At 37.6% G+C, this 26,755-nt stretch overlaps 2 protein-coding genes and 1 long non-coding RNA gene across 3 annotated transcripts; 2 read left to right on the forward strand and 1 right to left on the reverse strand.

Annotated features, from left to right (window-relative positions):
• The first annotated feature begins 4,732 nt into the window (after positions 1–4,732).
• On the forward strand, positions 4,733–7,207 carry LOC109409656 (superkiller complex protein 8). The gene is made up of 4 exons (XM_019683121.3): positions 4,733–4,876; positions 4,939–5,245; positions 5,432–5,670; positions 6,712–7,207. Exons 1-4 carry the CDS (start codon positions 4,874–4,876, stop codon positions 7,168–7,170), a joined length of 1,008 nt encoding a protein of 335 aa, XP_019538666.2. The 5' UTR covers positions 4,733–4,873; the 3' UTR covers positions 7,171–7,207.
• LOC109409657 (protein NDUFAF4 homolog) lies at positions 7,197–8,946 on the reverse strand. Its single transcript, XM_062854630.1, has 4 exons — positions 8,928–8,946; positions 8,563–8,772; positions 8,414–8,502; positions 7,197–7,531 (listed from the first exon to the last, which is right to left on the reverse strand). The coding sequence occupies exons 2-4, from the start codon at positions 8,705–8,707 to the stop codon at positions 7,205–7,207; spliced, it is 561 nt and encodes a 186-aa protein (XP_062710614.1). The 5' UTR covers positions 8,708–8,772; positions 8,928–8,946; the 3' UTR covers positions 7,197–7,204.
• An 8,519-nt stretch (positions 8,947–17,465) lies between these two features.
• Positions 17,466–18,871, forward strand: LOC109409655 (uncharacterized). Its single transcript, XR_009998133.1, has 3 exons — positions 17,466–17,915; positions 17,975–18,340; positions 18,420–18,871. It is a non-coding gene; the product is annotated as an uncharacterized LOC109409655 (long non-coding RNA).
• Positions 18,872–26,755: the final 7,884 nt, after the last annotated feature.

Below are 26,755 nucleotides of genomic sequence, written 5' to 3' on the forward strand. Positions count from 1 at the left end.
TTTCACATTACTTAACATGGTTACGAAACTAAGACTGACATTAACTGTTCAATTTTGAAAGACAGCTGAAAAACCGCTATGCATCTTACGTTAGAATAAATAAATCGCGATATACTGATATGCACAATGTACATTGCTGTAGCCTTTATTAACTACCAACACTTCATCTTTATACCACTTTTCCAACTTCCTCGACATTGTTCAGAAGCAATACTAAACAAAATACATGAACAAAACAATCATACTCAACTGAAGAGTAGCGCGGTACGATAAAAATCACACTCAGTTCACTTTCGGGACCATAATGTTACGATGCGTAGGATTTTCTTTTACTCGCAAGATGCTTTATGATGAAACTTTTTCCATTGCTGCCTGATTGTTAATCAGACTCTAGCTCTTTGGTGGGTTTGATCATTACTTCGACAACACGAGCAGCAAAGAGCACTCCCAAACTGAGGATTGCGGACTGAAATTTGACAGCAGCCAGGCTGCTGCCAAACCTCCAAAATGATCAGAGTGTGCCTGGATACAAGTTTAGTTTGCTTAGTCACGCTAAAACAAGTGAAACATTTAATGACACACAAACTTTGCCGTCAGATACGAAAACTTTTAAAACGTTTTATCTGTGAGAAAATTAAGTGTGAAACTTGCCTAAAATTTGTAAATTATTCTTCCAAGCCCATAATGACAAAGTCAGCTGAATATACGTTTTTTTGTAGCTTTTGCTTTAATCGATATGTTTGAGCCTTGGTTTAAACTTTGTGTGAAGTAGTTTATGCGTGCACTTCGAAATTGATCACCATAGAGATAAGAAACTTTACAACGGGGAGCACTGGAAGAAAGAGTACGTGCTCAAATTGAATGACCAAAAAAGTTGAGTCCGCATCCCTCAGCTCCCAAATAGTCGAGTTTATCCTCATTTTGTTTACTGATTTTCAGTTATTCAGGGTATTGATCCCTTATCAAGCATATGACTCCCATTTTTTTTAACCTACGAAAAACAAAGGATTGAAGCGTTGTTTGTTTTGTTTCTTTTTTTTTTGTATTTTTGAGTGAGTACGCATGAAAAACAAAAAAAAAAAGAGCTGAATCAATCGGTGCCATAATCGATTCTTTTAGAATGGGATGAATTTTGGGAGCGTGAGATTACTAATGGCACACATATATTATTCATATTTAAAAATAATATACTGTTGCAGCCAGTACACTCTGATCAACTGAAATATCAAATAGAGACACAATTTTGACACGTCTGTAAACAAACCCGCTTTTTTTTTAACTCCTACTCAGAATCGCTGATCCTACAGTAAATATCAAATGATCATGGAATCTCCCTTAATTGGTGACACCACAATACGTAGCTCTCATAGTTTCATTTTTTTGTCGTGTTCATTTTTAATGATTGCAATCTTTCATTCTAAAACATACTCAAAATACTCGACAGGACAACAGATGTAGCGTAAGTCGTATATAACAATGGTATTTTTTGTACATATGTACAGAACTGAATCAACCGATAAGCAAACCAAATGTTATAAAATACAAAAATGCGCAAGAATACCACAATTTTCGAATGAAACTCTCTCTGCTTAAAACATACAAGTAATTCACTTTTTCTACCTTTACTTTACCTTGAATACCTTCTACTTCCTTTTCTTAAAAAAACGCAAAATTTCAGATGTTCAAATCGCTTGCTCAAGAACACTCACAAGCGACATTTCTTGCATAGGAATTATGCATAAAATGAATATTTTGCTTGCTCTCTAAGTCTTTATGTCTGTCTTTTGACATGGCTAAGACATATGCAGATCCATCCTGAGAGACGATCCAGCCAAGGGCTGAAAGTCTCTCAAATAAAGATAAATCAATCAATCAATCAGATCCATCCTGTCAATTAAATCACAAAAATGACGTTTTTTTTATACTTCATCATTGACGATTATCTCAAATCGGAACAAAAAATAAAACTGTTCAATTTAGCACCATCACAATGCTTGTGAGTGATCCAGGACGGCAATCTCTAGTACATACAGATGAGCAAACTTTACAGTGATATTGTACATTTAAGCGTTCCTTGTAGCGATTTTGACAGGATAAACATCACCACGGGACCCAAAAGTAAACAAATCTTGCACAATTTTTGCAATAATTCAACCGATAATAAAACATTCGTTTAACCCTCGAGCGATCCGGCTGTTGTAAAAAAAAAATCTCGCTTTTTTTTGTACTCAGTAAAAGCGCGATGCTAGCGGTGGTTGCCAACCACGCTGCCAATCGCGCGACTGCCGGAAGGTTAAGGAGAGCAATCTCCAGACAATTATCTAATCTCACCACTGCCTAGGCCGTTTGCTCTAGGCATCCTTTCTGATCATCCGGAACACTATCTACTTTCACTAACTTTGTTCACACACGCACCAGGAAACCTAAACCGTACTAAAACAAATGAGCACTCATCCGGGCATGCACCCGCTTGTCATCACCCAGAAGATTCACTATTCTCCTGGCAGGATCGCCAAATGTGAAGCTTGGAATTATTGTGGACAAGCGGGTGCCCCCAGGAAGTAACTTGTGTTTACACTTTGACGTTCGCGAAGTAGTGACGCGACGACAGTTTTGCGCGCCTACTAGATTGCTTGATGTGCATTTGGCCGACCATGTGCTACTCGCGTGTATTGGAAGTCTAGTCGAATAACAATGCAGATTCAGTACCACACACTAGCCAGGACCCGAGCCTCCAAGGGAGAGTGAACAACTAACTTAAGGCACAGATAACAGACATCCAAGTCCAGTTCCAAGCTGTGTAAGGAATTTAACGGTCATTTAAAATAGCAACACAAGTGGCAACACGTTGATGGCGCTGCTGTTGCAAAGTTTCCACGCTGCTGTCAGTGGTGAATATAAAACTTATCTGGATATGCATATTCACCAACATGCAACATGCTGCCTACACGGAGAAAACTGGATATGGATTTTTCAAAACATCGCTTTTCTTTATTCTTCTTCTTCTTCTTCATACAACATCAAATCACCAATCAGGTTTCACAGTTACAGCATAAAATTTTAATTTTATTTAATTTCTCAATTAATTTAATTTATTTAAATTTTAATTCATTTAATTTCTTAGTGCTTTTAAAAACGGTTGTGCCGAATCGTCTTTTTTACTTAAAATCATTCTTTATTTTCAATTTTTGTTTTGTTACATTGTTTTTACAAATCAAGTGTTTTTATCCGTAGGTAGATACTTCATCTTTAGTTTTAATCTGTTGTTTTAGTTTGGAGTTTTGATTAGAATCTAATTTACATGACAGCTCTTTGGAGCATTGGTGTTTTTAATTTGTTAATTTCAAAATCCTACCTAACTACAGTTTACTACAAATTTAATAACCTAGGGGTGGGGGAATAGCTCCCGGATAGCCTGTTGATCTGACAGGCGGCAACGGACTTTAAACCGTTCGATAGACTCACTAAATCGGTCGTTGAGGAGTTTGACTTCAGCCAGACGGTGGACCTCAGATGTTCGGGTCCGAGTTGGGGTATTCATGGTCATTCTGAGGAACTTATTTTGGACCCTTTGTAGTTTATGATGATGGGTTTTTGCACAGCTCTTCCAGACCGGCATGCCATACTCAATTGGGTTTTTAAATTAAGAATAATATATTGATTTTTTGATTTTATTCGAAAGAGCACCTTTTTTTAAGCCAGTATGATTTTTTTCAGATTTTTAAAACTTTATTTTGATACCTAAATTCAATTACAAAAAGATTTTTTGAAATCACCTTTTGACAGCTGGGCAACTGCTTGACAGCTCCGCCCAGTACGAAATGCGACGAGGGGTGATTCGACAAATCGCTCCCATACAAACTTTAAATCGATTTTCAAATAGGTTCCCGGGCACCAAAGTTCATGAAAATTTGGATTTCGGCTCAGTTTGGCATGTAGATTATGAATATGGAATTATCTCAACACCACTAAAGAAGCCAATTACAGCGAGTCATCTGCTCTGAATCTCTTTCCAACCAAGCCTACTCGAGCATGTTTCGTTTGCGATGCTTGATGCTTTTCGGTTTCTACTTCCCGTGCCATGGTTCTTGTTTCATTCAACAATAACAATTATTGTTGCTTATAATAATATTATAATAAATAATTTATACACTGGGAAAAAATCTTCATTCCTTCTACACTGGGAAAAAAAATCTGCATTCCTTCTATGTGTCCGGGACATGGATTATTGCAATGGGGGTAAACAAATGTTTTCCATTAGTGCGACTCATACTTTTGATGAGGCACTATACAGCAGCGACTCATACAATTTAGAGCACATACTATTCATGTGCTAATTTGCCTGCGTAATCGGGTATTGGTTGCATATACTTTGGATGTGGTTTGGCACATGGATATTTGCCATTAAGTATGAGGCAATTTTCCTGAGTGTAAGCTCAGCACCTTGGCTACTCTGAACCAAAACATCCTCTTCGTAAAGTATGATTCGCTCAAAAGTAGGGTTAGCGTTTATTAGAAACTCGTCTGACAACATTTCATTTCTGGATGATTTGTATTCGGTTGCCCATTAGCCAACGTCAAGCCCAACCATCTGACAATCATCCGAAACTCGACTATAGTTACAACTTTCGTAAAAGGGGTGCAAGCGGTACAAGCGAATTGGTTTTCAGTCGGAAACAGGTGGATGCTTTGGTTGAGTGTACGACAGATTTCCAATAAGAAAAAAACATGTTTTACTCAGTTTTGAAGAGTTTCAGGTTTGTGTGTATGTCGACTGTTAAACTGTCAAAGTCAGTCTTCTGAACGGAGTTTCATTTCAAGGTGTCAGCGCAGTGTCGGCTTCTTCCTAAAAGCAAACAACCAATTGGAAATAATGGTAAGTTTTAACTATTTTGTAGATTTTTTAAGGTAATTTTTTTATTCACATTTCAATTACAGTATTCCTTACTTCACAAAGAAGAAAGTGCTCACGATGAAAGTATTTGGTCGTGCTCCTGGGGCAGAGTAGCGGTGTCCGCAGATGACGACCAAGACAAGGAGCTGGACGCTGATGCCGACTATTCCCGCGACTCGTTCGGCAACAAGAAAAATAGCCAAGAGTACCGTGATTTCGTGGTTACTGGTGGCCTGGACGATCGCGTTAAAGTTTGGGATGTAACGAAAGAGAGCAAACTAAAGTTACGGAACACCTTCACCGGGCACTCTCTGGGTGTTGTATCTGTGGACGTCAGCAGCAATGGGGAAGGTAAGACGAGTAGCAAAACATTTTCATATTGATCAAAGAGGCTCTGATTACCTACAATGTCGAGCTTAAAAACTGCAAATCAGGAATAGACATCTACTCATACCTTACCTTACAATAGAATTTCACTAGTTCTTCCATCTTTGTTCTACTAATCGAGATTTGTATGCTTGCTCTATTTCATTGCAGTGATAGCGAGTAGTTCTCTCGACTCTGGACTTTGCATCTGGAAAGCGGATTCTGGACAATTGTTGAACCAGATATCGCTCGGGCCTGTGGACTTGTGGACAGTTGCTTTCTCACCCTGTGACAAATACATTATATCTGGATCACACGAAGGAAAAATATCGCTGTACAGTGTCGAGACTGGAAAGCCGGAACAAGTGCTGGATCCGCAAAACGGAAAGTTTACGCTGAGTATCGCCTACGTAAGTAATGCAACCTCCTGTAACCCATTCTTTTCCTCGTATTTTCATTCAAAAGGCGTAAAGACGTCAGCTACTCAATTTAGCTTCCTCCCTACCCAAGTCAGCTCTGTCTGCATATTCATGAAATTTAAATGATTGCCAGTTTAATAGCTATTTATGTAACGAGTTACAAAAAGTTGATTTTTTCAGCACAAGTCGTACATTTGTGTAGGTAATTCAATATGAATTTAACTTTTGAATATCTTATGCTCGTATCATATAAGAGCAAGTTTTTTTTCGGAAGAACAATTTGGAAATCATGTTGATGAGGGTTAAGCCTGGAACACATAACATCCATTCCGTCGAGGTTCGCCTTTTATTTATTTTTTGACAGTTTTCCCATGGGAAATCAGTCATATTACGGTCACACTCACACACAAACAAACGTATCTATTATGCGGAGAACTTTACTCATTCAGCCTCTCCGTGATGCTGTAGTGTTTCATATATATATTGTGGCCTGGTGTTCTAGTTTTTTTTACTAAATATATTGTGAAGCTTGTGTGAAGCGTGAACCGTTGTAGTCTTCAACATTCATTCAAGTCTTGTGTAGCTAGGGGAACTCGAAATATCTATCGTCGATCACTTATTGTGGTAGATGCAGTGAAAGCCTTCAGTTGAAATCTAGGTACTAGGCACTGAGTTCACCGAACCAGAAAATAATTTTAATTAAATTCCTTGAGGAGTAGGGAAGTGGAACCATCCCGACAGAGATCCTATTGCGGGCACTTATTTGTTATAACACAGTCAATATTTTATTTTATGATTTTGCGGTGGAACACAAATTTTTTTGTTTTTATTTATGTGTATTTTAACATCAGCTAATTCTACACTCAGATATAGGTTTGAAACTGACTGAGTTATAGCGGCAAAGTTCCCAAAATTCCAGCCACTACCTAGTGGTTCAACATCCTACAGATAAATCTTACGGTATAAATCGTTGTTAAAAGTGCGATCTACTACTACAATAGAATACGCAAAAACCGGTTTTTTTCCTTACAGAGTCCAGATGGTAAATATATTGCAAGCGGAGCAATCGATGGAATAATCAACATTTTCGACGTAGCTGCCGGAAAAGTCGCCCAGACGCTTGAGGGACATGCCATGTCCGTTCGTAGTCTGTGCTTTTCTCCGGATTCTCAGATGCTTCTCACTGCCTCCGATGATGGTCACATGAAGCTTTACGACGTGGCACACTCAGATGTTGTAGGCACTCTGTCCGGGCATTCATCATGGGTTCTGTCCGTTTCATTCTCAGGAGATGGAAAAAGTTTTACATCTTCATCCAGCGACAAGTCCGTTAAAATTTGGAATGTAGCAGAACGCCAATGCCTACACACGTTCGAGGATCACCAGGACCAGGTTTGGGGCGTTAAATACAGTCCGGACAGTTCCAAGGTTATTTCCGTGTCAGAAGATCGATGCGTTAATCTGTATGATTGTCCACCAAACATAATCTAAGCTGGGAGAAAACAAAAATAAACGAGTTTTGCATCTATTCAATAGTTTTATTTGAATCCGCTTTCATCAACAATTTGCGTTTTTGTACAGCTTTATCTGGTAAATGAAGCTCAAATGTTTTAAAGTGTTTTAGAATATTGCTAACTAATGCTTCCTTCATTGCATACTCAGCGGACACTTTGCTTGACGTCCAAATTTCTGGTTCTGTTTGATGCTTAGAAATAAATTCTATTGCTTGCCGCAATGTACAACGGCCCTTAGGTATCGACTGCGGTTCCAAATGTCCGTATTCAAACTCTTCAATGGCTGTTCTGTTCAATGGTAACGGCTTATCCGGATCCTTACGACTCGGCTCGGTAATCTAAAAATTGAAACACTATTCAAATAATTGCTAAAATAAGTGCAAATGCAAGGTGCTATTTTTGCACCAGGGTATATTAAGTGGGCTCTTAGTATCTGAATTTTGATGGTAAAAGCGTTATAACACCGTAAATGGATTGTCTTTACCAATGGTTGCGCAACAAGCTCTACATCTTCCCTACACATTGCACACAGAAACCGCACGAAAACACCTTATTCTGATAAAATAATTATTTGAAATCTCGATCAAATTATCCTATAGTGGACTATAGGTTGAAATTCCCCTTTAAATAACTATTGGCTAAAACTCCTCACTGTGACCCACCTCCCTTTATTGAATTTAAAAAAGCTAAAGATAATGATGAAAAATGTCAAGGATCATTCTCAAGATTAGATTTCTCTGCACATGTAGCATACACTTTCTTACAGAAAATACAACCAAACGTATGATATTCTTTCTCAGTTAGAAAAGGTTGTACTGAGGAGTATGAATGTAACAAAAAAATCTTCTGTGATTCTAGTCACTAAATCCGCGATATATCATATTCAAGTGCAAGTTCCAAACGGGTTTTAACGGGTAGAAATAATCTTATGATATTTTGAACGTATAGTGGAGGGCCGTCCATAAATCTCGTTGATTTTCAATAGTAATAAGGAGATTAAAGTTTACGCTTCAGACACATGTTCTAATTTTTATGGATAAAAGTGAATGTGAAAGCGTGTGTTGAGCTGAGATGGTCAAAATTCGGTCTACACAAATGGGATAAACTTAGCCGATTGTGGTAGAAAGTGCTAAAGATAGTTCCCCTGCCCAAATAAGTCTAACAAATCGTTGTGACTGGCTTGCGCCTTCTGGTTTTGGGAACTATACAGCTATCCATACCACATCGGTTGACGTAACAAACACCCGCTTCAAGTTATCGTCCAGCGGTACATTTTTTTTGTTCAGCTCCTGAAGTATATCCGGGTTTTCTAAAATGAAACATAAAAATTAATAAACATTTTCATTAACTGTGCCGACCTGAACATTACCATCCAAAACTCGTTGGAGATCCTTCAAGTTTGATTGGAATTTGGGAGCTGGCTTTGGCTTAGACTGCGATATCACTTTTTCAGCACGACTTTCAACATTGAATCGATTCGCCTGCCGAGCAGCGATTGAAAGTACTTTTCCCATGATAATTTGAGACTATCGTTTTAATTTTGTAGGAAAAACAGTCATTGCACAACACCGCACTGCACTATTGATTGATGCACCAAGCGAAAAGAAGAAGAAGTTTTGACATCCAAGCGGTGTGCCGTCGATTAGATCCTCGTCGCTGATTGGTCGATGGATGTAAACGGCACACCGCTTGGATGTCAAAACTCTTCTTCTTACCGCTTGGTGCATCAATCAATACATTAAAATTTACTGAACCGGCGCAAGTCTTCTGTCAAAATCAGAACATCGCATCTGGTTTGTTGTCCTATGAAAAGTCGACATGTATCTATAATGATTATGCTTCGTTTCCCCGAATATCAATTTCCCGAATGACAACTAGTCACGAACTAGCAAAATCTCGTTTGATATTATTGTCGTCGCGGTTGAAACCCGAAGTTTCCCCACACCCGACAATCGAATTTTCTCAAAACCCATACGTGAAACCTAATGTCGGACGTAGTGCGCTGGACAGCGGACCTGGCCCTCTATCCAGCGCACTGTGCCCGACGTAAGTCCGACACACGGTTTAGGAGAAAAAGCGATTTTCGCGTGTCAAAAATTCCGATTTTCAACTGCACGAGCAATAATGATCGTTTGATAAGGGAACATTAAAAAATTACGTCCAACATTTGGGGGAGGGGGGGGGGGGGTCTAGAAAAGTATGACAGTACGTGTATTGGGTATAGGAAAAGTGCGTGACAGAGGGGGGAGGGGGGGTCTAGAAATCCCGAAAAACGATAGACGTAATATTTGAAACTTCCCTAATAAATACGAGCATTTCCAGCTTAACGTATTTACGTATCGCGTATTTAGACGTGATTTTTTTCAATTCAAATGAAATTTTGCTCTTGTATGAGCTACTATCTAAAAATGTTTTTCATGTTATTGGTTATTTATTATTCATCTACTTTTGAAAAGGGCGTGTGAATAAAAACTTCATATTCTTCTGAATCTTTGTCAAAAAATTATATGTATTGTAATGCGCTTGAAATGTGTGTCACAAAATAAATTTTTAATGAAAAAATAAATATTTTTAACACCACACCAATACGCAGGATAATTCAGCCAATAGTGGACCCTTAACCTATAGTGGACCTCTAGCAATTATTCTCAAATTTCCGGTTTAAATCTGTTTCCACCGGTAAATTTACAACGGGAAACCATGGCTAATGTACCTAGACAGCTGTGAAACTAGGCTGAAAAGCGATAATTTGATTGTCTCAGCAAATTTGTAAATGTAAACAAATCCCGTGGAGGGGAGGGGTGGTTTGGTTGGGGGTCAACTATTGGTTAAATCTAAGGGGGCCCACTATTGTCATCGATTTAACATGGTAAGATAATACGATCTACCTAATTTTAGACCCCAACCATCCAATAATGGACCCCGCGGGGTCCACTATAGGATAATTTGATCGATTTTTCAAATGATTATTTTATGAGAAATATCAGGTGTTTTGTTCGGTTTTCGTGTACAATGTGTATGAAAGATATAGAACATGTTACCGATGAAGATATAGGACGTGTTACCGATGGATTTAAAGACAATTCAATTAGGATATCATAATGCGTTTGCGGTCATAGTAAATTTAAGCTACTAAGGGGTCCACTATTGGTTAAAATACCCTGTTTTCAAAATTAAGGACTTATTGCAGAGGAGCTCAGACTGGAGTAGCGTAGGTTTTCTGAAGTGACTACACTTCGGCAGATGAACTTTTCATGGGTGTCTACTACCTGGAAAAACCTGGAAAACCGGGAATCCTCAGGGAATTTTATTTGACAGGGAAAAACCTGGAATACTCAGGCAATATCGGGAATACTCAGGGAAATTTTGCACCAATGAAAAAACAAAACATTGGGTCGTATGAATAAAATTTTATTTCCTGTAGATCTACTCTGAAATATGTTACATTCCGTAAAATAAGTTGAAAAAGACATTTCTTCTTGACGAGTAAAGGTGACCGAGTCAGTTCGTTGTCATAACATAACTAATCTTTATTCACATATTGAATAGATGCTCTGCCCTAGGCTCTCAACGACTCTGAGAACTCGACCAGTGGGTTTGGTGATTATACCGAGTATTGTTAGCCATAACAAAATAGAGTCCACAGAGTTTACTTCATTATGCTGCCCGCACTCGCATAACAGTCCCATATGAAAAGGAAACCCAGCAAAGATGGAACTGTTATGCGAGTGGGGGCAGCATGGGCTACAACTATTTTCCAGAAATTCTGTCATGGTTTCTTTCTGGAATTTCTTTAGAAGTTCCTCTTGAAATTTCTCCTAGGGTTTTTTTTACAAGATTCCTACCAGCAATTTTTCGAAAACTCGAATATTTCTTTTCGGGATTCTTGCTTGAGAATTTTCCAGAATTCCGGTTGATTTTTCTGGTTTTTTTACGGGGATCACACAGAATTTCTCTAGAGATTTTCCCAGTATTGCTCCCATAGATCCCATGGGTTTCCCCGGTTTATCCCGAGATTTCCACAAGAGTTTCTTTCAGGATATACCGCAGATGTTGTCACAGAATTTCGGTTAGAGCTTCTCTCTGAATTCCTTTTGAAAGAGTTGTTCCTGGGATTTCATACTTACTTACCGGTCAGGCTAAGGCCGGGGTGGCCTCTGCTGTACATAGTAGCCGCCTCCATTCCACTCGGTCCATGGCAGTTTGCCTCCAGATCCGCACTCTGCGTAGGGTCCGCAGATCGTCCTCCACTTGGTCGACCCACCTAGCTCGCTGCGCTCCACGTCTTCTTGTACCGGTCGGATGACTCTCGAGAACCATTTTAGTCGGGTTGCTATCCGACATCCTGATGACGTGACCCGCCCACCGTAGCCTCCCGATTTTCGCGGTATGGACGATGGTTGGTTCTCCCAGCAGCTGATGCAGCTCGTGGTTCATTCGCCTTCTCCAAGTCCCGTCTTCCATCTGCACTCCGCCGTAGATGGTACGCAACACCTTCCGTTCGAAAACTCCAAGGGCGCGTTGGTCCTCTGCACGTAGGGTCCATGTTTCGTGCTCATAGAGGACGACCGGTCTAATCAGCGTTTTGTAGATAGTTAACTTCGTGTTACGGCGAACTTTATTCGATCGTAGAGTTCTGCGGAGTCCAAAGTAGGCACGATTTCCTGCCACAATGCGCCTCTGAATTTCTCTGCTGGTGTCGTTGTCGTCAGTCACCAGTGAGCCCAAGTACACGAATTCTTCAACCGCCTCGATTTCATCACCGTCGATATGAATTCGGGGTGGCGGGCGCGGTGATTCCCGATTCCTCCCTGGAGCCCTTTGCCATCATGTACTTTGTCTTCGACACATTAATGACTAATCCGATTCGCCTGGCTTCACTCTTTAGTCGGATGTACGTTTCCGCCATCGTCTCAAATTTACAAGCAATAATATCAATATCATCGGCGAAACCAAGCAGCTGAACGGACTTCGTGAAAATCGTCCCACTCGTGTTTCCTGGGATTTCAACTTAAGCATTTCCAACGGTTTTAAGGAGTTTTTCAAAATTTTTTGCAGGAATTCCTTCCGGGATTTTTGTGAAGTCACGTGTGATTTCTTCAAGAAATTTCCTATTGCTCTCTTCTGAAATTTCTCCTTAGATTTCTACAGAAATCACAGCTGGTATGTTTCCCAAAGGTTCTCGCGGGATTTCCTTTAAGATTTCTCTTGGAGCTTCTGAGAGAAAGATTCCTTCCAATGTTGATCCGGATGTCTTTCAGAGTTTTTCAGAATATATCCTGGGGTTCTTCCTAAAATGTTTTCGAAAGTCTTCTGGGATTCCTGCAGGAGCTACAGCGGGTATTTCTCATAGAGTTCATCCCGTGATATTTTTTTTCGGATATCTACCACGCTTTTCCTTGTAGTTGATTATCTAATTTCTTGCAGTGATTCTCTGAGATTCTTCTGCGATTTCTTTAAAAATTGCTCCCGGAGTTCTTGCACGATTTTTTCAAAGTGTATTTCTCGGAATATCTCCTGGGATAGCTTACAAGATTTCTTGTTAGAAATTCCCGGAGAAATATCTGACGGAGTTCCAGTCAAATTTTGCGAAAATCTTCGCAAAGACTTATTGAAGAAATCGCGAGAGGAACTACGAAAAAAATCCTGAGAGAAACTTAGACAAACTGAGGAGGAAATATTTAAGAAATTTAAGGAGGAACTCTGAAACCCATCTAAAAGTAATCCTGGGAGAAATCCCGCAAGGAAATTTACTAGAAATATCTGAAAACTGTCTCTGGAAGAAATACCTGGAAGAACTTCTGCAAAAATCCCGAGAGAAACTTGGAAAACTATCCCGAAACCACTTAGACAAATTCTTGGAAGAACGTTGGAAAAGTTAGGAAAGATCTCTGGGAGGAATCCAGCGAGAAACTCCTGGAGAAAGTCCGGAGAGTACATACTTTAGCAGAGACCCCGTGAAAAACCTCGAAAAACCTGAAATCGTGAAAAATCTCGGAAGGAGGAATGTGGAAGCAAATATAGACTGTTTCAGAAATTATAAATACACTAACGATTAACTGCCATTTCAATTTGAGCATAATATCCAAAAAGGCTTCTTCTAGCTCTTATTGTAAACATGCTAACGGAGCAAATAATACCAATTTTGTTCTAGTTTGTTTCTGGTGAAAGTTAAGAAATAGGGCTCTGTAAACTAGATGATTAAAAATTGAAGTTGCACAAAGTGGTCAAAAAATGTAGCATAGTAGAAAAGAAAAAAATCTCACAGATAAAATATTTAATTTCCAAACACAATAAAGATGGCTGTATCTATAATAAAAAATATTTCTCGATTGGTAAGAGTAATTTTTACTGGAATATTTGATCAAGAATCAAAATTTCATAAATCATTACGGGCCTTCTCAATACAAATTTTTTTGTTTCAAATTTCTTAACAACACCAGTAGCAACAAACGTTTAGCAAACGAATGTCTTAATTTCTGCTTACTGTTTTCGTTTTTATGATATGACAAGCTTTGCCATTTGAAGGATCGAATGAGCTGAAAAAATAAGTTTGTTTAGATTAAATGCGTTCAGGAAAGCTAAGAAACTGTGTGGTAGTTCTTATGTTCCGTAGAAAACCTTAAAAAATAAGAAACTTGATCTCCGAAAAAATGTTGTGGGAATGCCTTTATCGATTTTTCCCAAATTTTGATCAAGGCATTACTTAAACACCTTGTTGAAAAAGCGAATGTGATAAAAATTTAGATAATTTTTGGTATTTAGTGATAAATAATGTTGAAATCATTAAAAAACACCTTTGTGAAAATGCAAATTTGAAAAAATAAGTTATTTGTTAGAGAACTCGAATGTTCTCTAAAATATCTTTTGTGGTGTTGGGATAATTCTATATCCTAAATCTGCATGCCGAACTGAGCCACAATCTAAATTTTCATGAATTTCGGGGCCCGGGTACTTATTAGAAAATCAATTTGAAGTTTGTATGGGAGCGATTTGATGAATCACCTCTCGTCGGATATTGTACTGAGCGAAGCTGTCAAACAGTTTCCCGGCTGTCAAAAGGTGATTTGAAAAAATCTCTTTGAAATTGATTTTATGAAGTTTTCAATGCCCGGTAACCTATTTAAAAATCAATTTGAAGTTTGTATGGGAGCGATTTATCGAATAACCCCTCGTCGCAGTTTGTACTGGGCGGAGCTGGCAAACAGTTGCCCAGCTGTCAGAAGGTGATTTCAAAAAATCTCTTTAAAATTGATTTTAGCCACCAAAATAAAATTCTAAAAATCTGAAAAAAATCATAGTGGCTCAGAAATTTAACATAAAATTAAAAAATCTATAAATTTTTCAAAATTCAAAAACCCAATTGGCTTCTTTAGCGGTGTTGAGATAATTCCATATTCTGAATCTGCATGCGAAACTGAGCCGAAATCCAAATTTTCATGAATTTGGGTGCCCGGGAACCTATTTAAAAATCAATTTGAAGTTTGTATGGGAGCGATTTGTCGAATCACCCCTCGTCGCATTTTGTACTGGGTGGAGCTGTCAAACAGTTACCCAGCTGTCAAAAGGTGATTTCAAAAAATCTCTTTGAAATTGATTTTAGGTACCAAAATAAAGTTCTAAAAATCTGAAAAAAATCATTGTGGCTCAGAAAAAGGTGCTCTTTCGTATAAAATCAAAAAATCGATACACTTTTCTTAATTTAAAAACCCAATTGTTTATTCATTTTAACAAGATAATGGGGCACGTTCGGTGTAGTACTAGATTTGTAGTAATGAGCTGAATTTGTATGGTGAGAAGGTCAATTTTCCGTTTCTGCAATGAAATGGTGCAAAAAGCGTGGGTATTGTTATTCCTTGCCTAATTCGATGCTGTTTGAGCAAAACTTTGGATAACTATGTTGTTTATGTTGCAAGAAATGGAGAAAACAACAACATTGTTGCCCAAAGTTTTGCTCAAACAGCATCAAATTAGGCAAGGAATAACAATACCCACGCTTTTTGCACCATTTCATTGCAGAAACGGAGAATTGACCTTCTCACCATACAAATTCAGCTCATTACTACAAATCTAAAACTTCACCGAACGTGCCCCATAGGACACGTTCGGTGTAGTAATAGAATTGTTGTAATGAGCTGAATTTTTGTATAATGTTGTCCTACAGTATGCGGCAGGAAAAAATGCGAAAGTGTTTTTCAACTTCAAACCTCGTTTTCGTCCATTTGACGTTAACCAATCTATGTTTCAACGTTCCATGATCTCTAATAGGCTAGTTTTCTGAAAAGTTAATTAAAAATTTTCAGATTTTTGTCACTAACCTTTACAGGGCGGCGCCTGAAGCTGAAGACAATCAGAATTTTCAAACCGCAGAAAAGTACACAGGTCGCTAAATTTCGTATCTGATAAAACAAAAATTTTCATTTTCTCTACAACATCATCAAACATATGTACTTATTTCATCTAGTATGTGAAACTACATGGCTCTGGATCAGTGTGGTCTGGTTGTTCATAGGCTTACATTATCACATGTTAAACATCAAATATGTTCATTTTTATTTTTAGTGCTAGAATATGTATAGACATTGACTGATACACTGTCATGAAAAAATAGTCATATGTATCCCATATTTAGTGTGTAATAGTGCCTTGAACTTTTCGCATTTTTTCCTGCCGCACCCTGTAATGTTTCGTGAACACTAATAGGACGCAATCAGTGAAGTTCTAGATTGAAAGTAGTGAGCTGGATTTTTGTATGATGAGTTGATCACTTCTCCTTTTCTGCAATAAAGTGGAGAGTGGATAACTGACACTGAGGAAGATTACAAGTGGTAATCGGAATACGCGTATCTGTCAAAGAATAAGCAACATAGGGCGGAATTAAAGGGTACAAAACTGATTACACTCATTCGAAAAAAAAATTGCAACTTGTTGCATAAACAACTATTTATCCCCAATGCCCTCGACCGCTGGACAAAATGTGACAGAAGTATTTGTAACGGCCTGAATAAAACCAAACACAAAATATGTGTATTGTGTATGTTTGTTATACATAGATATAACACACCCGGCGATTTTTTTTGTACGTGTTGTTTTTTCGCTGTAACTTAGTCAATGTTCAACATGTGTACACATGGAGGCACGGTCAGTACGATTCGTCACAGAACCCTTTGAAATATGGAGAACAAATCCCAGTACGGTAGTGCACTTCATTCAGTACGCAATACCGTGCTGGAGTAATGCTATAAGTCCAACATTGACAATCACTTCCAATAGTGCTATGTCATATGGACAAAGCTAAAAACAAAATGGGGAATATATCACAATAGATCGAAACAATGGTCGCAGTGATGGAAATACCCGACACGGAATAAAAAAAAATCCAGGGGGATGCCGAAGGGCCAGAATCAGGAACCCAACATTCGATTTAACATGGCGTCCAATGTGTTTGTTTTGATTACTTCATATATGGCAAAAATGCGCTAGAAACATCGACACTGCTTCGCTGCTACATGTAATATTGTGCAAAGTGATAAAGAAAGAGAAAACTATCATCAAAAACAACATATTTCGCTTGAAATGTGTAATTTCCGAAATAAGCACTAGCAACACACGAGCCATACACCCGAAAATCAGGAGCAAGTTAGGGTATACTGTCCAGAAAGTGGGTACCAAAACGCGCCGTACCAAAAACTATGATGGGTGGAGCAGCGATGTACCGAGTTTGACAGCTGTGTCACCCCACTGTTTAAATCCAACAACCCCAAGTATTAATGTTCAATATAGATGTATTTCCTATTTGTGATTGAAACAAATTAAACGTGTTGCTATATTGACTTGCCATCAGCGTCAATACACCCTTTGGAAAATAATGCTCACCTTTTTTGTTGTGCTTAGATTATAACAACCTTGGTAAGGATGATTCACCTTACAGTGGCATCGACAAAGAATCATCGAAAATAATCCATTGCATGTTCAAGGTTAATGTCCAAATAACAAAAAAAGGAATTACATTATTCAAATTCCGTTAAAACTTCCTTCTAGAAAATTGAAATTTTTCCCTGGCGATTGATGACGCCATGCCATGGAGTCTTTCATATTGACACATTATTATTATTATTATTTTAACGATTATCGTCACTGTAAGCACAAACGCAGTTCCAAAGTCAGAAATACACGAACAAAAATGACAATACATATTTCAGTGAAAGTTGAAAAATGTATGCACACAATAGTAATAGTAATGTAATTAGTTACAGATTCCGGAATCTACTGGGTTGGTTGGAACTTAGCTGAGTAATTTTGTTAAAAGTACCCATGAACTTCGTCACACGGATTATAGTTCAATGAAAAAGCGGATCGCTGATAACACTGAGATGGTGCTGACTAGATTTTGATGAAATTTCGCAAATTTATTCACATATTCGCACATACGCACTTTTTTATTGTGTGTAAGACAATACTATTCTTAAAATACATCAAAAAGAAAAATATCAATCTACTCGACATATAGAGTTTAAATCACTGGCTTATCATTTAGGGATGACAAAGAAAACGTCATTTAGACCAAATTTGTCTATTTAAGAAGAGTATCTAGATGATAAAAGTTTTAAAGTATCTCGTGATTGTGGAGAATGATTTCAGACGATATTAGCAGTATATTATTAATTTGTTGTATTAGTTTAGTTTCTTTGATTTTTGGTGCAGCGAGCAATGCAACTTCCAGTAAGATATAGTGTTTCTTAAAAAAAATGAGCAATGTTTTTATGTATTTGTTTTTTTAGCTATACCATGTCTGATAGACATGCTAAATCAATGTCCACCAAATTCTTCATGTGATGAGGGCTTGTGTGTTTGTTTGCGAACATTCAAACAAAATCCTGATTATAATAAAAAGATAAATAACGATTTCTGCATTGAAATAGATGCAACGTTATCTTCTGGCAACAAATCAATCACATACGACAAAGTATACAGGAAAGCCCCAGAAGCACATCACATAGTAGGCGGAATTTTGATCCCTGTAAGTGCGGTAATAGTGATTTTAGCCACCATCATATTAGCTAAGAAAACCCAATTAGTGCAAAGGATTCGCCTGTCCCTTTTTTCGAATCGACCCAGAAGGCCCGCGTATGAAGATGTCGTATTAGGTAATGATTCCGATGATCCTCCTATTATTTAAAACATGTACTTCATGCATACTAAACCACACTTTATTAATATTTGCAGTAGGCTATGAACAATAATTCCAAAGAATGAAGGATTCTTGAGCATAAATAATTTTATTGAAAGCGAACATCAAGCAAGGCTTTGATCCACTCGTTATCCTAATATGGCGTAGTTATCATCATCCACTTTGAGTTAAATAATTTAGATATGTAAAAAAATAATTTGAAGCTTAAGTTTTTTTTACTTGTACATATCAGTATTAACTTTTTATAATACATCAACAATGTATATATATCATATCAAAACAAATAACTGCATTTAGGAATTCCAATCAATTCAATTGATCCAACTTATTGTATCCCAAAAGTAACGAATATAAAAAAATGTGATTGATTATCATTAATTTTCTACGTTTAAATAGCGAATTAAGGATTACTTCTGATGTAATGTGTACCAAAATAATAAACAAATAAAATAAATACAGTCAGTTGTACTTACTTTCGTGCTTCATACTTAGAGGCTTTCTATTTATAACACACAAAACCACGATGATCTCACAAATCCTGGACACTTAAACTTACCATTGCATTGGTTGCAATTGTTTTTTTTTTATTGTAATGGGAGACTGGGTAGACACAACAGAAACACTTTAGCAGATAGAGGATTCCAAATGGAATTTAATTTTTCGTACATACAGTAAATTTTTGGCCAAAATAATTTTTTATTCAAATGTTTATAATTTTTTTATACGTCAATCAAAAACGCTGAAATTTTGACCAATCATGAATTATATATTAATGCTCCATTGGTGGAATTTTGAGCGAGATCGAATAAGTTTTCTGAAAGTTATACAACTTTTAGTAAAATTTATAAGATTTATGAACACATTTTTAAAACATATCTAAATATGCACTTGATGAAACTTTTTCATTTTTTTTTGTGTTACAGCTTAAACCTATGGCTTTTATATGCAGCTATGTTTGTGGTTTTATATTTACTACAAAAAATATGAAAAATGTGCTTATGTAGTTGACGATATTTAAAAAATTAACATATTTTGCACATATAATCTGCCAAACGTTTTCCACCAATAAAAGTGCATTAACTGGACGACATATGCATAGGACCTACTCTTCATATGTAGTTTAGTAGGTCCTGTATAAAAATATTACATTACGAGAGTTTACAAAAGTTGGAAACACTTGGCACTTTTATTGATCAAAATATGATACATTTCCAAAAAATGCTCACATACAGATTTTTCGTATTTTTTTTATAGTGAATATAAAACCTAAAACGAAGCTGCATATAAAAGCCTTAGGTATGAGCTGCAACACAAAAAAAAAGGAAAAAGTTTCATCGAGTACATATTGCGATATAATGTTTTAAAAATGTGTTTAAAATCTTAAGTTTTACTAAAAGTTCTATAACTTTCAGAAAACTTATTCGAACTCACTCAAAATTTTACCAATGGAGCTTCAATATATGGTTTATGATTGCTCAAGATTTTAGCGTTTTTGATTGACGTATAAAAAAGTTATAAACATTTGAATGAAATATTATTTTGACCAAAAAATTGCTGTATGGACAATAGTAACAGAGAATTTATTACACCACCAGACAAATTTCAAGCTGTTTACTTCGTTTTTTCTGATTTTCCACCCGTGCTGCGCATGATGTTTCCGAGTGGATAGGTGCAGGTGGCGCCGCTGTATATGTGAAAAACACGTGGAACACGAGCGCCGTCTACGATCGCATAGCGTAACCTTCGCCGTTACTTTACACTGTTATCACGTTTACCGCATTTATCAGAAAAGCGCCTCTACCGGTACTCTAGCAAAAACGCAGCTGATTGTTTCCCATTGTGGAACGGATCTGGGATCAAATCCCATTCCCGACAAACTCACAAAAATGGTGAGTTCTTCCTTCGGAAGGGAAGTAGAGCGTGGGTCCCGAGATGAACTAGCCTAGGGCTAAAAATATTAACGAGATAAAAAAAACATGAATATTGTTGCTCGAATGCTGTATGAACTGTTTTGCTGACGAAATTGGTAATGTTTTAATATCTAAAGGAACTTTTTAATAAAACTGAATCTAGTTAGAAGTTTTTTAGGGGAAAATGGAGTAAGATGCGGTTTTAACGCCACGTCCATCATTTTTGGGGCATGTTCGACTCCTTTTCGGCCCTCTGTCCCGTTCTTCCGTATACTCAATACATTATTGAGTGTCACCTCCTCTCTGCTAAACGATGATCGTCATATTTAAATGACCCCAAACATGGATAGACATTCACAACCATGCGCCTCCACAAGGGCGTAGCCAGCTTTTCGGCCAGGGGGGGGGCGAGCACCCTTACACTGAAAACCAGTTTGCAGTAACAAGGAGTTCAAATACTTCATCATTAAAAAAAATAAAAGTGAAGTATGAAATATGGGTGATTAACAGGAATGGTTCAATGGAAGAATCATATATGATTATAATCCTGAGGAATTCCTCAATATATTGCTTCAGGAATTTCTTAACAAATACCATCATGAATTTGAATTTATCCAGCAGTTTCTCCAGAAATTTCTTATTTCTTATTTTTGAAGGTTATTTTAAAGTAGATATTCCAGCAAAAAATACCTGCAGTAATTCCGTTGGGAATACCTTCAGAAATTTCTTCAATAATTCTTCCAGAAGTTTTATTACGAATTTCACCATGCATTCTTTTGAGAATTTCCCCAGTAATTCTTTACAAATATCATTCTTAATTCCACCAGAAATTCGTTTGAGAAGCTCCAGAAAATACTTTAAGAATTTCTCCGGGAATTCTTTCAAAAATTCCAATCAAACTAAGATTCCTTTCCTTGAGGAATACGCTAAGAAATTTTTGGAGAAATTTCTTCGAAAAATCCTTTAATGAATTCGTTCGGAATTACCATCTTTGAAAATTTCTAAAGGAATTCCTTCGGAAATTCCTGGAGAATATCTTTGGAAGTGGCTAGAGGAATGCATTCGGAAATTTTTAAAAGAATCAATTAAAAAATAATTTCAGGAATTTATTTCGAAAACCCTTGAGGAATTCCACCGGAAATTCCTTGACAAATTCTTCAGAAATTTCTTGAGGAATTCCTTCATTTCTAAAGCTCCTCAAGAAATTCCATAAGACATCCCTTCGAGAGTTTTTCTACGATTACCTTTAGAAGATTCTTCGGGAATTCCTTGAGGAATTTCTTTGAAATAGATTTAGAATATTCCTTGAGGAACTCCTTCGGAGTTTTCGTGAGGAATTCTTCCGAAAATTCCTTGAGGAATACCTTCAAAAATACTTGGAGGAATTCATCCGGAAATTTCTGTGAGAATTTCTTCCCAAATTCCTGAAGTAATTCTTTCGAAAATATTGAAAAAATTCCACTAAAAGTCTCATGAGATATCCCTTCTGAAATTCCATAAGGAATTTCTTTAAAAATCTTTCAAAACTTCCTTGAAAAAATATTTCGGAAATTCCTGAAGAAATGGTTTTTGTGATTTTTTATTTCCTAGAGGAACTCATTCGGTAATTCTTTAAAGAATTCCTTTAAAATTGACTTGATAAGGAAAATTCGGAAATTGTTAAAGGAGTTCGTTTGGACATTTTTTTGACATATGTCTGAAATATCTTATGGAATACCTTCGGAAATTTCGTGAGAAATTGTTTGATAAGTTCGTTGAGGAATTTTTTCGGTGTTTTTTTTCTGCAAATCTTTACGAAATTCCTCTAAAAATTCCAGCGAAAGATCCTTGAGAAGTTTCTTCGGAAATTCCTCAAGAAATTCCTTCAAAAATGTATTGCGGAACTCCTACGAAAACTTGAGAAACTTCTTCAAACATTCCTTCAGAATTACATTTGGGGATTATGTAAGAAAATCCTAAGGAAATTTTTTGAGAACAACCGTCAAAAATTTTTGGAGGAATTCATTCGGAAATTTTTGGAGGTATTTCAAGGCAAATCCATAAGAAATTTCTTTGGATATTCCGGGAGGGATTTCTTTGGAAATTCGTAGAGGAATTCCTTCGGAAATTCAGAAGAAAATCCTTTGAAAATTTCAGGAGAAATTCCTTTGATAATTCCTGGCGGAATTCCTACGGAAATTCCTGAACAAACTCCTCCGGAAACTCATGGAGGAATTCCTTCGAGGATGATTTCCTTCCGGAATTCCTGGAAGAATTTCTTCGGAAATTCCTGGAGTAATTCATTCGGAAATCCCTGGAGAAATTCCTACCTTCGAAAATTTATGAAGGAATTCCTTCGGAAATTCCAGGAGGAATTCCTTCGGAAATTGTCGAAGGAATTCCTTTGAAAATTCCTGGAGGATCTCCTTCGGAAATTCCTGGAGGATTTCCTCCGGAAATTTCTGAAGAAATTCATCCGGAAATTCATGGAGGAATTTCTCAGGAAATTCCTGGAGGGATTTCTTCAGAAATTCGTGAATGGATTCTCGAGGAATTTCTTCGGAAATTCGTGGAGGGATTCCGTCGGAAAATTTCTGGAGGAATTCCTTTGGAAATTCATATAGGAATTCCTTCGGAAAATTCTTTAGAAATTCCTTCGCAAAATTCCTGGAGGAATTCATTCGGAAATTCATGGAGGAATTCCTTCGGATATTCATGGAGGAATTCCTTCGGAAATTCCAGGAGGACATCCTTTAAAAATTCCAGGAGGAATTCCTTTGAAAATTCCTAGAAGAATTTCTTCGAATGGCTGAGATGGCCAAAACTTGGTCTGGTTTATGTGGTTTATATGGTTTATGTGGTTATGAACAGCCCCTGTATAAATTCCATGGCAAAATTCCTGGAGGAATTAGTTCTGCGATTCATGGAGGAATTCCTTCGAAAATTCATGGAGGGATTTCTTCGGACATTCATGAAGGAATTTCTTCGGAAATTCCAGGAGGAAGTGCTTTGAAAATTCCAAGAGGAATTCCCTTGAAAATTCCTGTAAGAATTCCTTCGGAAATTCCTGGAGGAATTCCTCCGGAAATTCCTAGAGTAATTCCTCCTGAAATTTGTGGAGGATTTTTTCCGAAATTTCCTGGAGGAATTTCTTCGGAAGTTCCTGGAGAATTTCCCTCGGAAATTCCTGGAGGAATTGCCACGGAAATTCCTGGAGGAATTCTCTCGGAAATAGATGGAGGAATTCATTCGGAAAATCCTGAAGGAATTCCTTCGCAAAATTCCTGGCGGAATTATATCGGAAATTCATGGAGAAATTCCTTTGAAAATTTCCAATGGAATTTCTCCAGGAATTTCCGACAGAATTCCTCCAGGAATTTCTGAAGGAATTCTTCCTGGAATTTCAAAAAAAAAATCCTTCAGGAATTTCCAAAAGAGTTTCTCCAGGAATGTCCGAAGGAATTTCCAAAGGAATTTCTCCAGGAATTTCAAATGGAATTCCTCCGAGATTTTTTTAAAGAAATTCCTCCAAGAATTTCCGAAGGAATTCCTCCAGGAATTTCCGAAATAATTGCTCCACGAATTTCAGAAGGCATGCATCCAAGAGATTCCGGAGGGATTTCTCCAGGAATTTCTGAAGAAATTCCCCTAAGAATTTCCGAAAGAATTCCTGCAGGAATTTCCAAAAGAATTCCTCCATGAATCTTCAAACGAATTCGTCCAGCAGTTTCCGAAGGAATTCCTCCCGGAATTTCCGAAAGGAGTCCTCCAGGAATTTTTGAAGGAATTCCTAACGGAATTTGTAAAGGAATTCCTCCATGAATTTTCGAGGGAATTCCTCTTGGAATTTCCAAAAATAAAATCCAAAAAGACTCTCCGAAAAAATTTCTCCAGGAATTTCCGAAGGAATACCTCCAGGAATTTCTGAAGGAATTCCTCCAGAAATTTCCGAAAGAATACCTCCAGTAATTTCCGAGGAAATTATTCCAGCAATTTCCGAAGGAATTCCTCCTGGAATTTCCAAAGGAATTCGTCCAATAATTTCCGAAGGAATTCCTCCAGGAATCATAAAAAGCATTCTTCTAAGAAGTTTAGAACCAGGAATGTCCTAAGGAATTCATCCAAGGATTTTCTCAGGAATTTTTCTATAGATTTCTGAAGGAATTCCTCCAGAAATTTCCGGAGGTATTCATCCAAGATTTTTCGGGGGAACTCCCCATGGAATTTCCGAAGAAATTCCTCCAGAAATTTCTGAAGGGATTCCGTCAGGAATTTCTGAACGAATTCCTTCAGAAATTTCCGGAGGAATTCCTTCAGGAATTTCCGAAGGAATTCTTCCAGGAATTTGTGAAGGGATTCCTCCAAGAATTTTGGAAGGAATTCCTTCTGGAATTTTTTAAGGAATCCCTCCAGGATTTTTTGAAGGTATTTCCGAAGCAATTCCTCCCGGAATTTCCGAATGAATTCCTCCAGGAATTCCTAAAGAAATTCCTTCTGGAATTTCCGAATGAATTCCTCCAGGAATCTCCAAAGGAATACGTCCAGCAATTTCCGAAGGAATTCCTCCAGGAATTTCTGAAAGAATTCCTCCAGAAATTTCCGAAAGTATTCATTCAAGATTTTTCGAAGGACCTCGCCAAGGAATTTTCGATGGAATTCCTCCAGTAATTTCCGAACGAAGTCCTTCATGAATTTCCGATGGAATTTCTCCAGAAATTTTCGAAGGAATTCTTCCAGGATTTTGCGAAGGGATTCCTCCAAGAATTTTGAAAGGAATTCGTCCAGGAATTTCGAATGGAATTCGTCCAGCAATTTCCGATGGAATTCCTTCAGGAATTTCTGAAAGAATTCCTCCAGGAATTCTTAAAGGACTTTCTCCTGGAATTTCCGAATCAATTCCTCCGGGAATCTCCAAATGAATTCGTCCAGCAATTTCCGAAGGAATTCCTCCCTAAATTTCTGAATGAATTCCTCCAGGATTTTTTGAAGGAATTCCTAATGGAATTTCCGAAGGAATTCCTCCCGGAATTTCCGAAACAATTCCTTCAGGATTTTCCGAAAAATTCCTCCAGGAATTTCTGAAAGAATTCCTCCAGGAATTTCCTGAGAAATTTCTCCAGGAATTTCCTAAGGAATTCCTCCAGGAGTTTCCAAAAGAATTCGTCCAGCAATTTCCGAAGGAATTCCTCCAGTAATTGCCGAAGAAATTATTGCAGGAATTTCCGAAGGAATTCCTCCTGGAATTTCCAATGACATTCGTCCAGCAATTTCCAAAGGAATTCGTCCAGCAATTTCCGAAGGAATTCCTACCGAAATTTCTGAAAGAATTCCTCCAGGAATTTCCGAAAGAGTTCCTCCTGGAATTTCCGAAGGAATTCCTCCAGGAATTCCGCTAGGAATTACCGAAGGAATTCCTGCAAGAATTTCAAAAAAAAAATGCAAAAAGTATTTCCGAAAAAAATTACTCCACGACTTTCCGAAGGAATTCCTCCAGGAATTTTCAATGACATTCGTCCAGCAATTTCCGAAGGAATTCCTCCAGGAATTTCCAAAAGCATTCCTCCAGGAAGTTTGGAATTATTTTGTCCAGGAATTTCGTAAGGAATTCACCTAAGGATTTCCTCACGAATTTCTCTATGGATTTTTGAAAGAATTCCTCCAGGAATCTCCAAAGGTATTCATCCAAGATTTTCCCAAGGAACTGTCCAAGAAATTTCCGAAGGAATTGCTCCCGGAATTTCCGAAGGAATTCTTCAGGAATTTCCGATGGGATTTGCGAAGCGATTCCTCCAGGAATTTTGGATGGATTTCCTTCAGGAATTTCCAAAGGAATTCCTCCAGGTATTTCCGAAAGAATACCCTCAGGAATTTTCAAAGATATTCCTCCGAAAATTTCCGAAGGAATTCCTGCATACATTAAAAAAAATACGAGGATTCAGGAGAATTTTATTTTTACTAGTCAAAAACAGCTCAGATCATCTAAGTTTTTCGGTTAAGTTAGAATATAGTTGCTCGGACAGGGGGGGGCCACGGCCCCCCCCTGCCCCCCTCTGGCTACGCCCTTGCGCCTCCATGGGGTTCTTAAACTCCTTGGAAACACATGGCTGGTAATAAATAAAATCAGTAGAAAACCTTTATTGCAAGCACGAAAAACTGTAATCAGCCAATTTTCATTGTTAAATCAACAGATTTTCCGTGGGTTTGGCGGCTTAGCTTTTAAAGGAATGTTTTATGCAAACATATCTTGACACCATTGTCCTATAGTATAGATCAAATCACATTCAGCAATGATTTTATGATTTGGGCCATTTTACCCCATCTTGGCATTTTGGGCTTTGTTCCTCTACCTGGGATCACTATTTCATCCATAAAAACTGTCGCTCTTTAGATTTGTAAGGAGAGGTTCGTCTCATGACTATTACCTTTCGTCTAATCAAAAAGAATTTTTATTCTTGTTCCTACCTGTTACCATGTGTTAACAT

The sequence above is a fragment of the Aedes albopictus genome, chromosome 2 (assembly GCF_035046485.1).
Source record: "Aedes albopictus strain Foshan chromosome 2, AalbF5, whole genome shotgun sequence".
Lineage (NCBI taxonomy): Eukaryota > Metazoa > Arthropoda > Insecta > Diptera > Culicidae > Aedes > Aedes albopictus.

What these genes read in the sequence shown, in the direction of transcription:
- LOC109409656 (XM_019683121.3), top strand. An exon ending in CGTCAGCAGCAATGGGGAAG is followed by an intron (nt 5,246 to 5,431) that starts GTAAGACGAGTA and finishes ATTTCATTGCAG; the next exon opens with TGATAGCGAGTAGTTCTCTC. An exon ending in TTACGCTGAGTATCGCCTAC is followed by an intron (nt 5,671 to 6,711) that starts GTAAGTAATGCA and finishes TTTTCCTTACAG; the next exon opens with AGTCCAGATGGTAAATATAT.
- LOC109409657 (XM_062854630.1), bottom strand. Translation starts at nt 8,707, where the DNA reads ATGGGAAAAGTACTTTCAATCGCTGCTCGGCAGGCGAATCGATTCAAT. An exon ending in TCTCCAACGAGTTTTGGATG is followed by an intron (nt 8,503 to 8,562) that starts GTAATGTTCAGG and finishes GTTTCATTTTAG; the next exon opens with AAAACCCGGATATACTTCAG. An exon ending in TTGTTACGTCAACCGATGTG is followed by an intron (nt 7,532 to 8,413) that starts GTATGGATAGCT and finishes TTCAATTTTTAG; the next exon opens with ATTACCGAGCCGAGTCGTAA.